The sequence below is a fragment of the Ursus maritimus genome, unplaced genomic scaffold (assembly GCF_017311325.1).
Source record: "Ursus maritimus isolate PB19 unplaced genomic scaffold, ASM1731132v1 scaffold_19, whole genome shotgun sequence".
Taxonomy (NCBI): domain Eukaryota; kingdom Metazoa; phylum Chordata; class Mammalia; order Carnivora; family Ursidae; genus Ursus; species Ursus maritimus.
In genome coordinates this window covers 24108455-24122132 of record NW_024424341.1, presented here as the reverse complement: position 1 = coordinate 24122132, position 13678 = coordinate 24108455, and the positions used below count along the sequence as shown (strand labels likewise).

General features: G+C 37.7%; 1 protein-coding gene across 1 annotated transcript in view; it reads right to left on the bottom strand.

Annotated features, from left to right (window-relative positions):
* The window catches only part of SNTB2 (syntrophin beta 2), a 102428-nt gene that overhangs the window by 21153 nt on the left and 67597 nt on the right, over nt 1-13678 (bottom strand). The window contains exon 4 of the mRNA XM_040633517.1: nt 10335-10477. Within this exon, the coding sequence (XP_040489451.1) occupies nt 10335-10477 (143 nt within the window). The remainder of the gene's footprint in view (nt 1-10334; nt 10478-13678) is intronic.

Here is a 13678-nt window from a genome sequence, read left to right as displayed (position 1 = left end):
CCACAAAAATTAATTCAAAATGGATCTTAGATCTAAATGTAAAACACAAAAGTAAAACACTTCCGGAAGACATTTTAAGAGAAAATCTAGGTAATCTAAAAAGATACAACACCAAAAGCATGATCCATGAAAAAAAAAATGGTAAGTTGTACTTTCTAAGTTAAAAACTTCTACTCTTTGAAAGACATTGTTAAAAGAATGAAAAGACAAGCCACAGAGTAGGAGAAAATATATGAAAAACACATACCTGATAAAGGACTAATATCCAAAATATACAAAGAACTCTTAAAATTTAACAGTAAGAAAATAAAAAATCCAGTTAAAAAATGGGCAAAAGACTCACTTCTTAGTATATATCCAAAAAAACTGAAATTAGATTCTTGAGATATTTTACATCTATATTCATTGCAGCATTATCCACAATAGCCAAGAGGTAGAAGCAACTTAAATGTCTACTGACAGAATGAATGACTAAAGAAAATGTGGTATATACATTCAACAAATTAATATTCAGTCTTAAAAAGAAGGAAATCCTGTCATACACGCCAATACACATGAACCTTTTAGACACTATACTAAGTGAAATAAGCCAGTCACAAAAAGACAAATATTGCCTGACTTAGCTTACGGAAAGTAGAATGGTGAGTTGAAGCCAATAAATTGTATCAGTGACTGTGCATCTCAGGTTTCAATGAAATGCTTATATGAACACTTCATCTAACTCCTGGTTGACTGGAGAAGGGTCCGCTATTTCTGATAACTGTACCTGGGGATTTTGCAACTCCAGTCTGTTCTAAAAGCTTTTATTTTTAGGCTGTGCAAATTATGAGAATGAGACATAACTGGAGAGCGTGGCTGGCTCAGTCAGTAGAGCATGCGACTCGACCTCAGGGATGTAAGTTCGAGCCCCATGTTGGGTGTAGAGATTACTTAAAAATAAAATCTCTTTTTCTTCTTTAAGATTTTATTTATTTATTTGACAGAGAAAGAGCACAAGCAGGAGGAGCGGCAGGCAGAGGGAGACGGAGAAGCAGGCTCCTTGCTGAGCAAGAAGCCCGATGTGGGTAAGCTCAGTCGGTTAAGTGTCTGACTGATTTCAGTTCAGGTCATGATCTCAGGGTCATGAGATGGAGCCCTGCCTTGGGTTCCATGCTGGGCATAAAGCCTACTTAAGATTCTCTTTCTCCCTCTCCCTCTGCCCCTTCCACCCCTCAAAAAAAATCAATGTTATTGATTATATATACTAGGAGACAACAATCTAAAAAGGAAATTAAGAAAAAAACTCATTTACAATATATCAAAATGAAAAAATACTTAGGAATAAATTTAGCAAAAGAAGTATAAAACTCACACTCAGAAAACTACAAAACATTGCTGAAAGAAATTAAAGACCTAAATAAATAAAAAGATACTCTGTATCATGGACAAGAGGACAATATTTTTAAGATGGCAATATTCCCTAAATTGATCTACAGATTCAAGGCAATCTCTACCAAATTTCATCTGTCTTTTTTTTCCCCAGAAATTGACAAGCTGATCCTAACATCCATATGAAAATGCAAGGGACTCACAATCACCGAAATAATTTTGAAAAAGAACAAAATTGGAGGATTCATACTTCTGATTTCAAAACTTACCACAAAGGTACAAAATTGAGAGTCCAGAAGAAAAAACCCTCACAGTTATGATCAATTGATTTTTGGCAAGAGAGTTCAATGGAGAAATAACAGTCTTTTTAACAAATGGTACTGTGATAACTGAATATTTCCAAGCAAAAGAATGATGTTTAATCACTACTTCACACTATATGAAAATTGACTCCATATGGATAAAAGAATGAATGTGAGAGCTAAAACTATAAAACTTTTAGAAGAGCACACGAGAGTAAATTTTTGTGACGTCAGATTAGGGAAAGCCTTCTTAGATGTGACACAAAAATGCAAGACAAGACTGATAAACTGGACTTCATCAAAATTAAAAACTTTTGTGCTTCCAATGACACTGTCAAGAAAGTGAAAAGACAACTCAGAACAGGAAAAATATCTGCAAATCATATATTTGGTAAGGTATTTGTCTACAGAATACATAAAGAACTCTTACAACTCAATAATAAAAAGCCAACCCAATTAGAGGATCAAGGATTTGAACAGATACTGCTCCAAAGAAAATATACAAATGGCCAATAAATACATGAAAAGATGCTCGACATCATTAGCTGTTAGGGAAATACAACTTAAAACCATGAGGACGTGGAGAAAATGGAAAACTCATACCCTGCTAGTGAGAATTTCAAATGATGTAGTGCCTGTACTAAACAGCCTGGTACTTTCTCAAAAAAGGTTAAACATAGACCTCCATATGACCCAGCGATTCTATTCCTAGCTATATATGCCCCCAAACCAACATATGTTCACATAAAACTTGCATATGAATATTATAGCAGCATTATTCATAAGACTAAAAAAGTGTAAATAAGTCAAATGGACATCAACTGATAAATGTGGTATATACATACAATGGAAGATTATTCAGCCACAAAAAGAAATGAAGCTATGACACATACTACAACATGGATCGACCTTGAAAACAGTATGCTGTGGGAAAGAAACCAGACATCAAAGGCTACATATGATTCCATTTATATGAAATGTCCAGAATAGGCAAATCTACAGAGACAGAATTAGATTCCTGGTTCCTGAGGGCTGGCTGGGGAAAATGAGAAACGACTCCCCATGGGTAAGGACTTCCTTTTATGGATGATGAAAGTGTCTTAATATTGATTATAGTGATGATCACACAACTCTCTGAACATACTAAAAACCATTAAATACCACACTTCGAATGGGTGAATTGTATGGTATATGAATTATGTCAGTAAAGCTGCTAAAAAAACGTAACAGTGAAGGGGCGCCTGGATGGCTCAGTCAGTTGAACATCAGAATCTTGATTTTGGCTCAGGTCATGATCTCAGGGCTATGGGATCAAACCCCACGTTGGGCTCCAAGCTCAGCCAGGAGTCTACATGTCTCTGTCTCCCTCTGCCCCTCCCCCCACTCTATCTCTTGCTCTTTAAAACAAATAAATCTTAAAAAAAAAATACAGGAGATAGAATTCATCTATCTTTTATTAAGCTAGATATATAGAGATTAGCAAAAAATGCAAAACAATGCCACTCTTTACATTAATTGTTTTTTGTTTTGGAAAATATTATTTTAATAAAAATAAGTTATTGAGACATGATAGGTTTTTTACTTCTATTTTTATTTTTTTTAAGATTTTATTTATTGTTTGAGAGAGCAAAATTGAGAGAATGAGAGGGAGGAGGGGCAGAGCAAGAAGCAGACTCCCTGAGGGGCAGGGATTCCAATGCGGGATTCGATTCCAGGATCCTGGAATTATGACCCCAGCCGAAGGCAGACACTTAACTGAATGAGCCACCCAGGTGCCCTACTTTTATTTTTAAATTAATTAATACTTTTTAAATTTCTCAGTTTTAGATTTCTAATTATAGTAAATATCAATCAGTACAGCCCATATAAGCAAAAGCATTTTTATGTTTTCATTAGGTTTTAAGACTATATAAAGGTCCTCAGACCAGAAAGTTGGCAGACGACTAGTTTAGTGCTTTTCAACTGGCTAACATTTGAATCATCTGGATAAGTTTTTATTAGTAAGAATAAAATTGCCTGGACCCCACCCTAGACCAGTTAAGTCTGAATTTTTGAGGATTTGAGCCAGACATAAGTAATTTTTTAAAGCTACACACCAGGTAATTCTAGTGTATATCCTGGGTTGAGAACTAGTGTGATTAACTTGGCTAAACCAGTTGGTAGATTAGTAGAAATTACCTTTTTCTTGAAAGACATACTGTTGCCTTTTATCTGAACCAACAGTGGCTTGCTGACAACTAAAGGAAATGTAAAGGGGCATCCATTTGCTCTTAGAAGTCCTTTTGCTCCGGACACCTGGGTGGCTCGGTTAGTTAAGTGGGCTCAGGTTATAATCCCAGGGTCCTGGGATGGAGTCCCACAACCGGCTCCTTGCTCAGCGGGGAGCCTGCTTCTCCCTCTGCCTGCCACTCCCCCTGCTTGTGCTCTCTCTCTGACAAATAAATAAAATCTTAAATTAAAAAAAAAAAAAGTGCTTCTGCTCAAATTACCATTAGAGGAGTGAAGAATGGAACTAGCAAATTTTTAGGAAAATATTATAGGTATATGGCCTTACGATGAAGCTAAGAACAAGCTATTTTATTTAATGCTCTTTGAGGTACAATCCTCATCCATGTTTTCAAAAGTCCTAAATGAAAAACATTGTCTGAGAGCGATTTTTTTTTAAAGATTTTATTTATTTATTTGAGAGAGAAAGAGTGTGTCTGAGAGCGATTTTTTTTTAAAGATTTTATTTATTTATTTGAGAGAGAAAGAGACTGAGCGAGAGTAAATATAAACGGGGGGGGGTGGGAGGGGGGCAGGCAGAGGGACAAGCAAACTCTCCTCTGAGCAGGGAGCCCCATGCAGGGCTCGATCCCAGGACTCTGGGATCATGACTTGAGCTGAAGGTAGATGCCTAACCATCTGGGCCACCCAGGCGCCCCCAGTGCGCTGTTTTTTAAACTGCTGCTTCTACACTGGATCTCCTTGGGCAGGTTTCTTGTGCTATCTCTTTAAAGGGTGGGGACGGGGACTCAGCTTCCTAACACCCTTGGGGCTTTCCCAGAGCTGAGCCCACTGATTTTTAAAATTTCAGGCTTTAAGTCCCACTGGTTGTAAGAACTCAAGAAACTGGGCCCCTCTCCCTTTCAAAGCCAAGTGTTACGGGGATTTGTCTTCCTCTGCAGGCTTCCTGATGTAATAGTCTGTTTCTTGCCCTGTGGCTGCGCCTGTGGCTCCCTCTACAACTAAAGGCATTAAAAGATTAATGCGAAGAGTAGCATTCTTTGGCATTTTTTGCTAATCTCTATATATCTAGCTTATATATCCTGACCATGTCTCTGCCCTTCCTACCCTCTTCAATGCAACCTCTTCTCTGCCTTTAGTTGTGTTTGTTCTGCCAGCCTTTGGGTCGTTTTCTGGATTATTTATGCTGATGTATTATCCAGTTGTATGTTTCTGTGGGATGAGGTGAGTTTAGGGTCTTCTTATTCCACCATCTTCCCAGGCTCTCTCAAGTTGTTTTTTCAAGTAAAAAATGGTGGTCCATGAAAAATTACAGCGAGTTCAACGATCAAGTCAACCACAGACGTTTTTCTTTGAGACACCCATCATACCACAGTGCGCAGCAGTGCTTTTGTCAGTACTTCCCGCCTCATCTTACGGAATATTAAGATGAATACTCAAGGGTTAAGATTAAATAAAACTAAATTTTTACTGCAACAAAGACATTTTGAGGTTAAACTGCCATCCCCTGCCACGCCCCCCAAGTCCATACAGTTCGGCATAGAATCAACTACCTTGATTCATGCTAACGCACCAGCAATTTTACCAACCCTCAGTACAAATGTCAACAGGGAAGAAAGCAAACAGCATCTTAGTATTACTAGGAAAATAGTTTTGACCTCAAAGACCCCCTGAAGAGGGGATCTTCAGAGGTCCATGACAGTATGCTTTGAGAACTGCCTCACTGAGCTGATTCCTATAGAACCAACATGTCAATTAAACATGAGTTATCTCAGCAAGGGTTAAGTTTCAAAATTATTCCACGTATGATCCAAGTAAGACAGAGCATGGGCAAAGTGACAGGGTGGATTCTACCATATTCAGTTTGATTGCTAATCCCATGTCAGACATTAAAAAATATAAAGTCTGGGAGACTTTTTCCTACAGGTTTTGATTATGAAATATTTGGCAGAGGAGATCTAATTCAAACCAGCTGCAGGACTCTTGCTGAGCAGCAGTTGGTTAGAACACTCTGCCAAAAGGACCCCTTTAGTGGGGAGGCCAGATGAGCTCATGCAAAGGCGTTTTAGCAGCTTTTGCCCCCTAAATCCTGTAAGCACAACACCACTCAATTTTCCACATTGTAAAGTAGCCACACTTTCTTTGGATCTTTTTCTCTCCCAAAGAAAGTTTATAGGAAAAGACTACAAAATGCACATCCTGCAAAATCCATAGCACCTTTAAAACCAATGTCTTTTTCTACCTGTATCATGTATCTGGCCTTAATCCTTAATCTTAAGAAATACGTAAAATAAAAATTTAAAAAAATTAAATAAAAATCTTCTTCATTTATCACCCTCATATTTTACTCAAATTCCTCACCAGCGTGAAAATACCCTCTAGTAAGTGTACACACACACGTATCTTGGTTTCTAAGGATCTGTAAGTGTGCAAGCCAATAAACGATGTTAATTTATATTACCCTAACAACATCCTTTGATTTTCGAACTACAATTAACTCTTACTTTATTAGGGACTACCTACTTTTGTGGGTAATCAAAGTCCTTATTTCTTTTCCTTCGCTGTGTATTTATACTATCTTCTTTTTTTGTCTCATCTACTCGTAAGAATATGTTCCAAAGTATTAGAAGCAGAACTAATGAAAGTGAATATTCAGCCCTTTCTCATTACTCATAAATCTCAAACCCTCGCTTTCCCCCACACCAAAAAGACATAAACATACCACTTTCTGGCCTTGCTGCTCTCTGTGGGATACCTCCTGGTCTGGTTCCATCCTTTGGTTTCTCAGAGGCCAAACTCTACCCGCTATGGGAGGCAGAGTATGATTAAGCCCCACTTAGTACTATCTTGCAGTGACTTCAATCAATTCCACCTCGCTGACACGGCCACATGGAAAAAATAAACCTCTCATCTGCCTGTCATCTTTGCTCCTAATCTACCGGTACTTCCTGAACATGAAGTAAAGTATCCTTGCTGCAACACGAAATAAACTTATTAAGAAACAACATGTTCAGAGAGCCATAGGCTCCACCCATTTAATTTATGGCCAAGTTCAATTTGCATGTCTAGGTTGAGCCAAATAATACATTTGAATTCCTCACATTTAACATGAAAGTTTCACTATTTATTAAAACTACTGGGTAGAGCTAAGCTCCTCTTTTAACAATGGCTAAATCAACCCAATTATACTTTTTACACAGAATTCCTCCTTGACAGATTTTCACTTAATAATAAATAATAATAATTATAATTAAAGCAGCTAACACTTACTTACGCATTTACAATGTGTCAGGTACCACTGTAGCATTTTACAAGTATTAACTCATCTAATAGTCACACTCACCCTATCTCATTAGGATTCACTAAACAAATTAAAATTGTACGGCACAGAAAGGTTAAGTAACATGCTGCCAATTACCTACTATAGGTGGCAAAATAGGGATTCAAATGCTGTTTATTAAGGATTGGTCTTAGTTTCTTCTATTACATCTGTGGGTTTTTTGGGGGGGACGGGTTGTTCTAATTATAACAGCTTTACTGAGATATAATTAATGGATCTTAACATACTCAGAATTGTGCAACCATCACCACATTCAATTTCAGCACACTTCCATGACCCAAAAAAGAAGTCCTATACCCATTCCCAACCTCCCCCATCCTTGGCAATGACCAACCTATTTTCTATTTCTATAGATTTGCCTATTCTGGATATTTGATATAAACTAAATCATACAATATGTGGTCTTTTGTGTCTGGCTACTTTCACTTAGTATGTTTTCAAGGTTCATCCATGTTGCATCCATCTTTTTAATTGCTGAATAATATTTCATTGTATGGATATACCACATTTGTTTATCAATTGATGGACACTTGGGGCTGTTTCCCTTGTTTGGGTGTTATGAACAACGCTGTTGGGAACATTCACGTGTACGTTTTTTCTTTACTTTCTTTTTTTAAAGTTAGCTCCAAGCCCAGCATGGAGCCCAACGTGAGGCTTGAGCTCATGACCCTGAGATCAAGACCTGAGCTGAGATCAAGAGTCAGATGCTTAACCAATGAGCCACCCAGGTGCCCCTCATGTAACAGTTTTTGTGTGAACATAAGTTTTCATTTCTTTTGGGTATACAACTTAGGAGTGGAATTGCTTGGTCATATGGTGACTCTATGTTTAGACTTTTGAGGAACTGCCAGACTGTTTCCCACATCGACTGCACCATTTTACATTCCCATCAGCAGTGTAGGAGGGTTCCATTTTCTCCACATCCTAGTCTACACTTGTTATTATCTGTCTTTTTAATTATAGCCATCCTTGTGGGTGGGAAGTGGTATCTCATTGTAGTTTCAATCTGCATTTCCTTCACGGCTAATTATGTTGAGCATCTTTTCATGTGCTTATTGGCCATTTGTATATCTTCTTTAGACAAATGTTTTTTTAGATCCTTCCCCCATTTTTTAATTGGATAGTTTACCTTTTTTATTATTGAGTTGTAACAGTTCTTTATATTTTTTAGATACGAGTCCCAAATTAGATAAATGATTTGCACATATTCTCTCCCATTCTGTGCGTTGTCTTTTCACTTTCTTAATGGTGACATTTGAAGCATAAAAGTTCTTAATTTTAATGAAGTCCAATTTATTTATTTCTTCTCTTGTTGCTTGTGCTTTTGGTGTCCTATCCAAGAAAGTCTGCCTAAGCTAAGGTCACAAAGACATACTCCTGTATTTTCTCCTAAGAGTTTATAGTTTTAGCTCTTAAATCTTACTTATATCTTTTCCCTACTTGCAAATTAATGCCACACTGATAACAGACACAGAACCACCCCATTTCCTTCTTTAGTACCAAAGTGCTTCGGTGGTCTAGGCCCCGTCTAGTCAATGGCCAGAAATTATTTATAGATTGTAGTTTCTAGCATTGAACAAAGGCTCATCTAATGGGATATCACAGATTTCTGCTCCATCTCTCCAGTGACACACAGTTAAGGAAATATCTAAGGATAAAGCTACCCTCCTTGCATTCTATGGTCATAACTAAAGTCTAAGCTTCTTCCATAAAATTTAAACTTAAGAGATCTCTTTCATCATATTCATAAACCCTAAATCCTTGGGAAATACAAATTTAATTGTTGTAATTATAACTACTGAGATATGTCCACATGTTTTCATAGGATTCCTGTCATGCTCCCAATGTAACTATGACTGAGAAACTATAATTTATGTAATAGAATTGAACTCAAATAGATTTATTGAGGGCCTATTATATGCAAAGCATTATGGGAGTGCTAAGATGACTAAATCATAGTTATTGACCTCAGAGAGGCTATAATTTAGCGGGGATTAAAAAAGGGGGGGGGTGGAAAACAAAACCAAACCAGAGAACTGATGGTTAAATTCAGTCTTTCTGCAGAACCCTTATGTCCTCAAGGAATTAATGAGGGTGCACCTCCCTAATTCTTAGGCTCAACAAATCCTTTATCTCTATTCTGTGATCTAGGTGCTCCAGCTCTAAATTACAGAGAAATTCCTAAAAGCTATGTGAAAATTATATTTTTATAAAAAGAATGACATATGTAAGAGAACTTGGGAAGTTGAAGGACATCCTATATAACGTGTAATGTAAAGAATACTCTTCCTCAAATGATTGTCTACTCAAAGCAGGAACCCTCATCACCACTCCTACCCCCACCACACCGTTCCCTGGAGGACATACCAGATGCCCTCATCATGTAGCTTTTTTTATTACCAAATACTTTTCTGTGGAGCTCCTTTTAATGTATAGTTTTTGAGTTACTTCAAAACCAGATTCTTTTTTAAGCTCAAATAAAGTTAAATGTGAATATGTTTTCTAGTTTCAGACTAGTTTCTAGTTACCTATTAAGACATCTTGGTCCCCAAATCTACATATCTCTATTCTTTTCCCTTCCAACTTTCCACATCTGGCATGCTAGAAACTTCCTGTTGCTTCAGGTCAAATTGATGTTTATTTGCTGGCATCAAAATTATGTGCTCTTATACTAGAAAGAGAATTGAAGAATATTTTGGCTGAATTGTGTGGTTTATCCACAGTACCACATTCTGGTTTAAGTGATTTCATCACTCAGTCAAAAGGCTACCCCGATTTCAGTGGTTTTCTAGTTACAGTCAATAAAGTAAAGGGAAAAAAAACCTACTATTTATCTTCATGACTAAGCAAGACCTGAAGGGAACAGTTATAGAAAGCTGTTTCAACAACTTAAAAAATGCTAATGACAGAAAACATATACTGAGCTGGGAGCTACAAAATAATCAATAAGGTTGTGAAAGAAAAGTTTTTGTCTCAACCATCTATATCTGCTACTTAAATGCTATTTTAGGTTCCTAAGATACTAGAATTCACTTTAAAATTTTTTTGGTAGAGTTAGAGTAGGATAGTTATTTTATTTCCTTTGTCTTTAGACTTACCTTGTGGCAACAAGAGGGTAGCTATGACACGGTGATGCCCAGGCATCCCTTGTCCACGGCATACAGTCATAAAGCAGCAAATCCTTCTCAGTCACAGCCATTAGGACAGGTCTCCATTGTTGTCTTCCACCATCTAGTTTTGCCTGTTAACATGGTAAAATCCAGAAAGCAGAGCTAACTATAATGATATGTAGCTGTAAAAGTCCCTTCAGCAATGGTCTAACATGGGTCCCCATTATGTTCCCTGAACTTAACAGGCTTGAAGAACAGGAAACATCCCATCAGGTTCCTTTCCACTGGCTGGGATTCTTCAACAGGAGGTGTGAGGCGGACTGTGTAAGCGGATTGAGTTAGAGACATCATCTAGTGATAGGATGCTGTTTTTACAGAGTTCCCCATTATACTTTAGGAAGTTTCTTTTTCTGTTTCAAATGTACCATTGCATTTACCCGCATAAAGCTCAGTTACCTCTGTGAGGATTTAAAAATGTAGGAAAACAACCACTATTTATCCATATTGTCAAGGATCCAAAGCCCAAAGCCCAAAAGCAAAAGACTATGCTGAACAAAATCCCTGGTATATCAAAACATTTCCCCCATGAAATGACAAACAAGGAATGCTTAACAATAGGGTTATTTTTATACAGAGCCTAAAACAAAAACAAAAGAACACAGATGCTTTAGCTACCACTGATGGCTTCAAGGAGAAATCAAAATGATAACCCAGTTGTCTCTTAACAGAGTTGTCTTCAAAGCTACTTCTTATTTTCTTTTCCTTAATGACTTCTGAAGGTCATTTGGACAAGTCAGAGCACCTAAAGAATGTATCTATGGGGGCGCCTGGGTGGATCAGTTGGTTAGGCATCTGCCTTGGGCTTGGGTCGTGCCCCACATCGGGCTCCTGACTTGGAGGGGGACCCGGCTTCTCCCACTCGTTCTGCCTGCTGCCTCCCCCTGCTTGTGGGCGCGCTCTCTCTCTCTCTATGCCAAATAAATAAAAGCTTAAAAAAAAAAAAGAATGTATCTATAATCTGAAAATTGGACTGAGTGGTTCGGTTCTGTGTTATAACATCTACCACCAGAACTTTCCCTTCGTAGTAAGAACCACAAACTGATTCCAGGAGCTGGAAATGAATTGTAGCCACTGAAGTGACCCATGTTCTTACACGTTCTGAAAACACAAAATATATGACCCTACTCTTGAGATTCCAACAAGGTACTGTAGAAATAATTTTACTTTTCTTATCAGTGAACCCAAGTTTTCTAAGATTCTATATTTAGTCTCTGGGTAACTCTATAATACCTGGAGGGAAAATATCAGTTCCAAAGAGGTTCTCTTGGGTTCTTACATTTTTAGGTCACAGATAACCCAAAGGGATTTCTACGTCTTTGTCTCTGAGATTGTTATGAATAATATTTCAAAAGGAAGATATGGTAGTCTTCCCTTATCCACAGTTTTGCCTTTCACAGTTTCAGTAACCCACAGTCAACCATGGTTCTGAAGCAGATGATCCTCCTTCTGACATGTGGTTAAAAGGTCAATCGTAGCCTAACGCTCCGTCACATTGCCTATGCCATTCACCTCACGCCATCTCACATCATCATAAAAATCACTAATATAGTACAATAAGATATTTGAGAGAAAGATGAAGAGACCACATTCACATAACTTTTATTACAGTATATTGTTGTAATTGTTTTGTTTTATTATTAGCTGTTGTTAATCTCTTACTGTGCCTAACTTATAAATTAAATTTTATCATATATATGTATGAATAGGAAAAAACATAATATATATAACATTTGGTACCATCTGTGGTATCAGGCATCAACTGGGGGTCTTGAAACATATCCTCCACGCATAAGGGGGACTACTATAATGTAAAACCTATCTTCCCAAGAGGTTAAAACGGTAACCTGATTTTTGTTTTTTTCTTAAAGATACGAAGAGAGGGAGGAGGGAGACGGGAGAAATAGAGGGAATGGGAGAGAGAGAATCCAGTGCAGGGCTCACCCTCACAGCCCTGAGCCGAAATCAAGAGTCAGACGCTTAATTGACTGAGCCACCCAAGCACCGCAGCAGTCTGACTTTTTAAAATTAATTTTTCCCCTATATTTTTCTCTTATAAGAGAGATTTTGAAGGCTAGATCAGAGTATATGCATTTGGAAAACCTAAATTAAATGTATTTCTTCCCAAAGAAGATATTTTAGGCAATAAAGGAAAACTGCTAATACCAACAGAAGCAATATCTAAGTTCAAGATAGAGAACTTTTTGTTTAACAATTTTTAAAAAGTGTTTATTCTTTGGCCCTTTTGAGTCTAGTTTTTAGAGAATTTCTTTTCCCTCTTCTACTTACCATTGCAGAAAAATGAAATGTCAATTTAAGTCATTCTGTTTGTCTATTTGCCTTAAGTTATGAAGATACTGTTTGCTTTCAGCGGAGTCAAAATGCTGCCTGCTATATATAGCATGTATTTTCGGTTGTGGTATCAGTACAAGCAGCCTGGGGGCTCCACTATTAAGGTTTTGGCCAGAGAAAAAAGGGATACTAATGTTAGGGTTCTGGTTTGCTTGTGTTCCAACACCCACACACGCACACACCTGGCCAAACAAGAGACTTGTCCAAATTTTATTTTTTAATAAACAGAGTTGAATAACACTAAGGATGAAAAACTACTAACAGCTACTATTCATTCCCTAAATCTTAATCCTATAAATCAATCTTTTTGACAGGTGATATACTTCTGTTATTTTGTTATTACGACAGAAAACACAGAGCAAAACTAAGTAAGCCATTCCACTAATGCTGATTTAGTGTATATGTTCCTAAGTTGAGTATTTATACATTTTGAGAATTATCAGGAACAAATTAGGAACTGTGGAAACAAAGCTTTCTTTGGCTGTCTTGGCTTTTCTAATCAATACTCAACTGCCTAAAAATACTGGTTTTATAGGTAATATATGTCCCCTCATTTGGTGGACTTAAAGAAAATTCTCTTTTAAGAATATAACCAACTAGGGGCGCCTGGGTGGCACAGTGGTTAGGTGTCTGCCTTCGGCTCAGGGCGTGATCCTGGCGTTATGGGATCGAGCCCCACATCAGGCTCCTCCGCTATGAGCCTGCTTCTTCCTCTCCCACTCCCCCTGCTTGTGTTCCCTCTCTCGCTGGCTGTCTCTCTCTCTGTCAAATAAATAAATAAAATCTTTAAAAAAAAAAAAAAAGAATATAACCAACTAAGGGGCGCCTGGGTGGGACAGCGGTTAAGCGTCTGCCTTCGGCTCAGGGCGTGATCCCGGCGTTCTGGGATTGAGCCCCACATCAGGCTCCTCCACTGGGAGCCT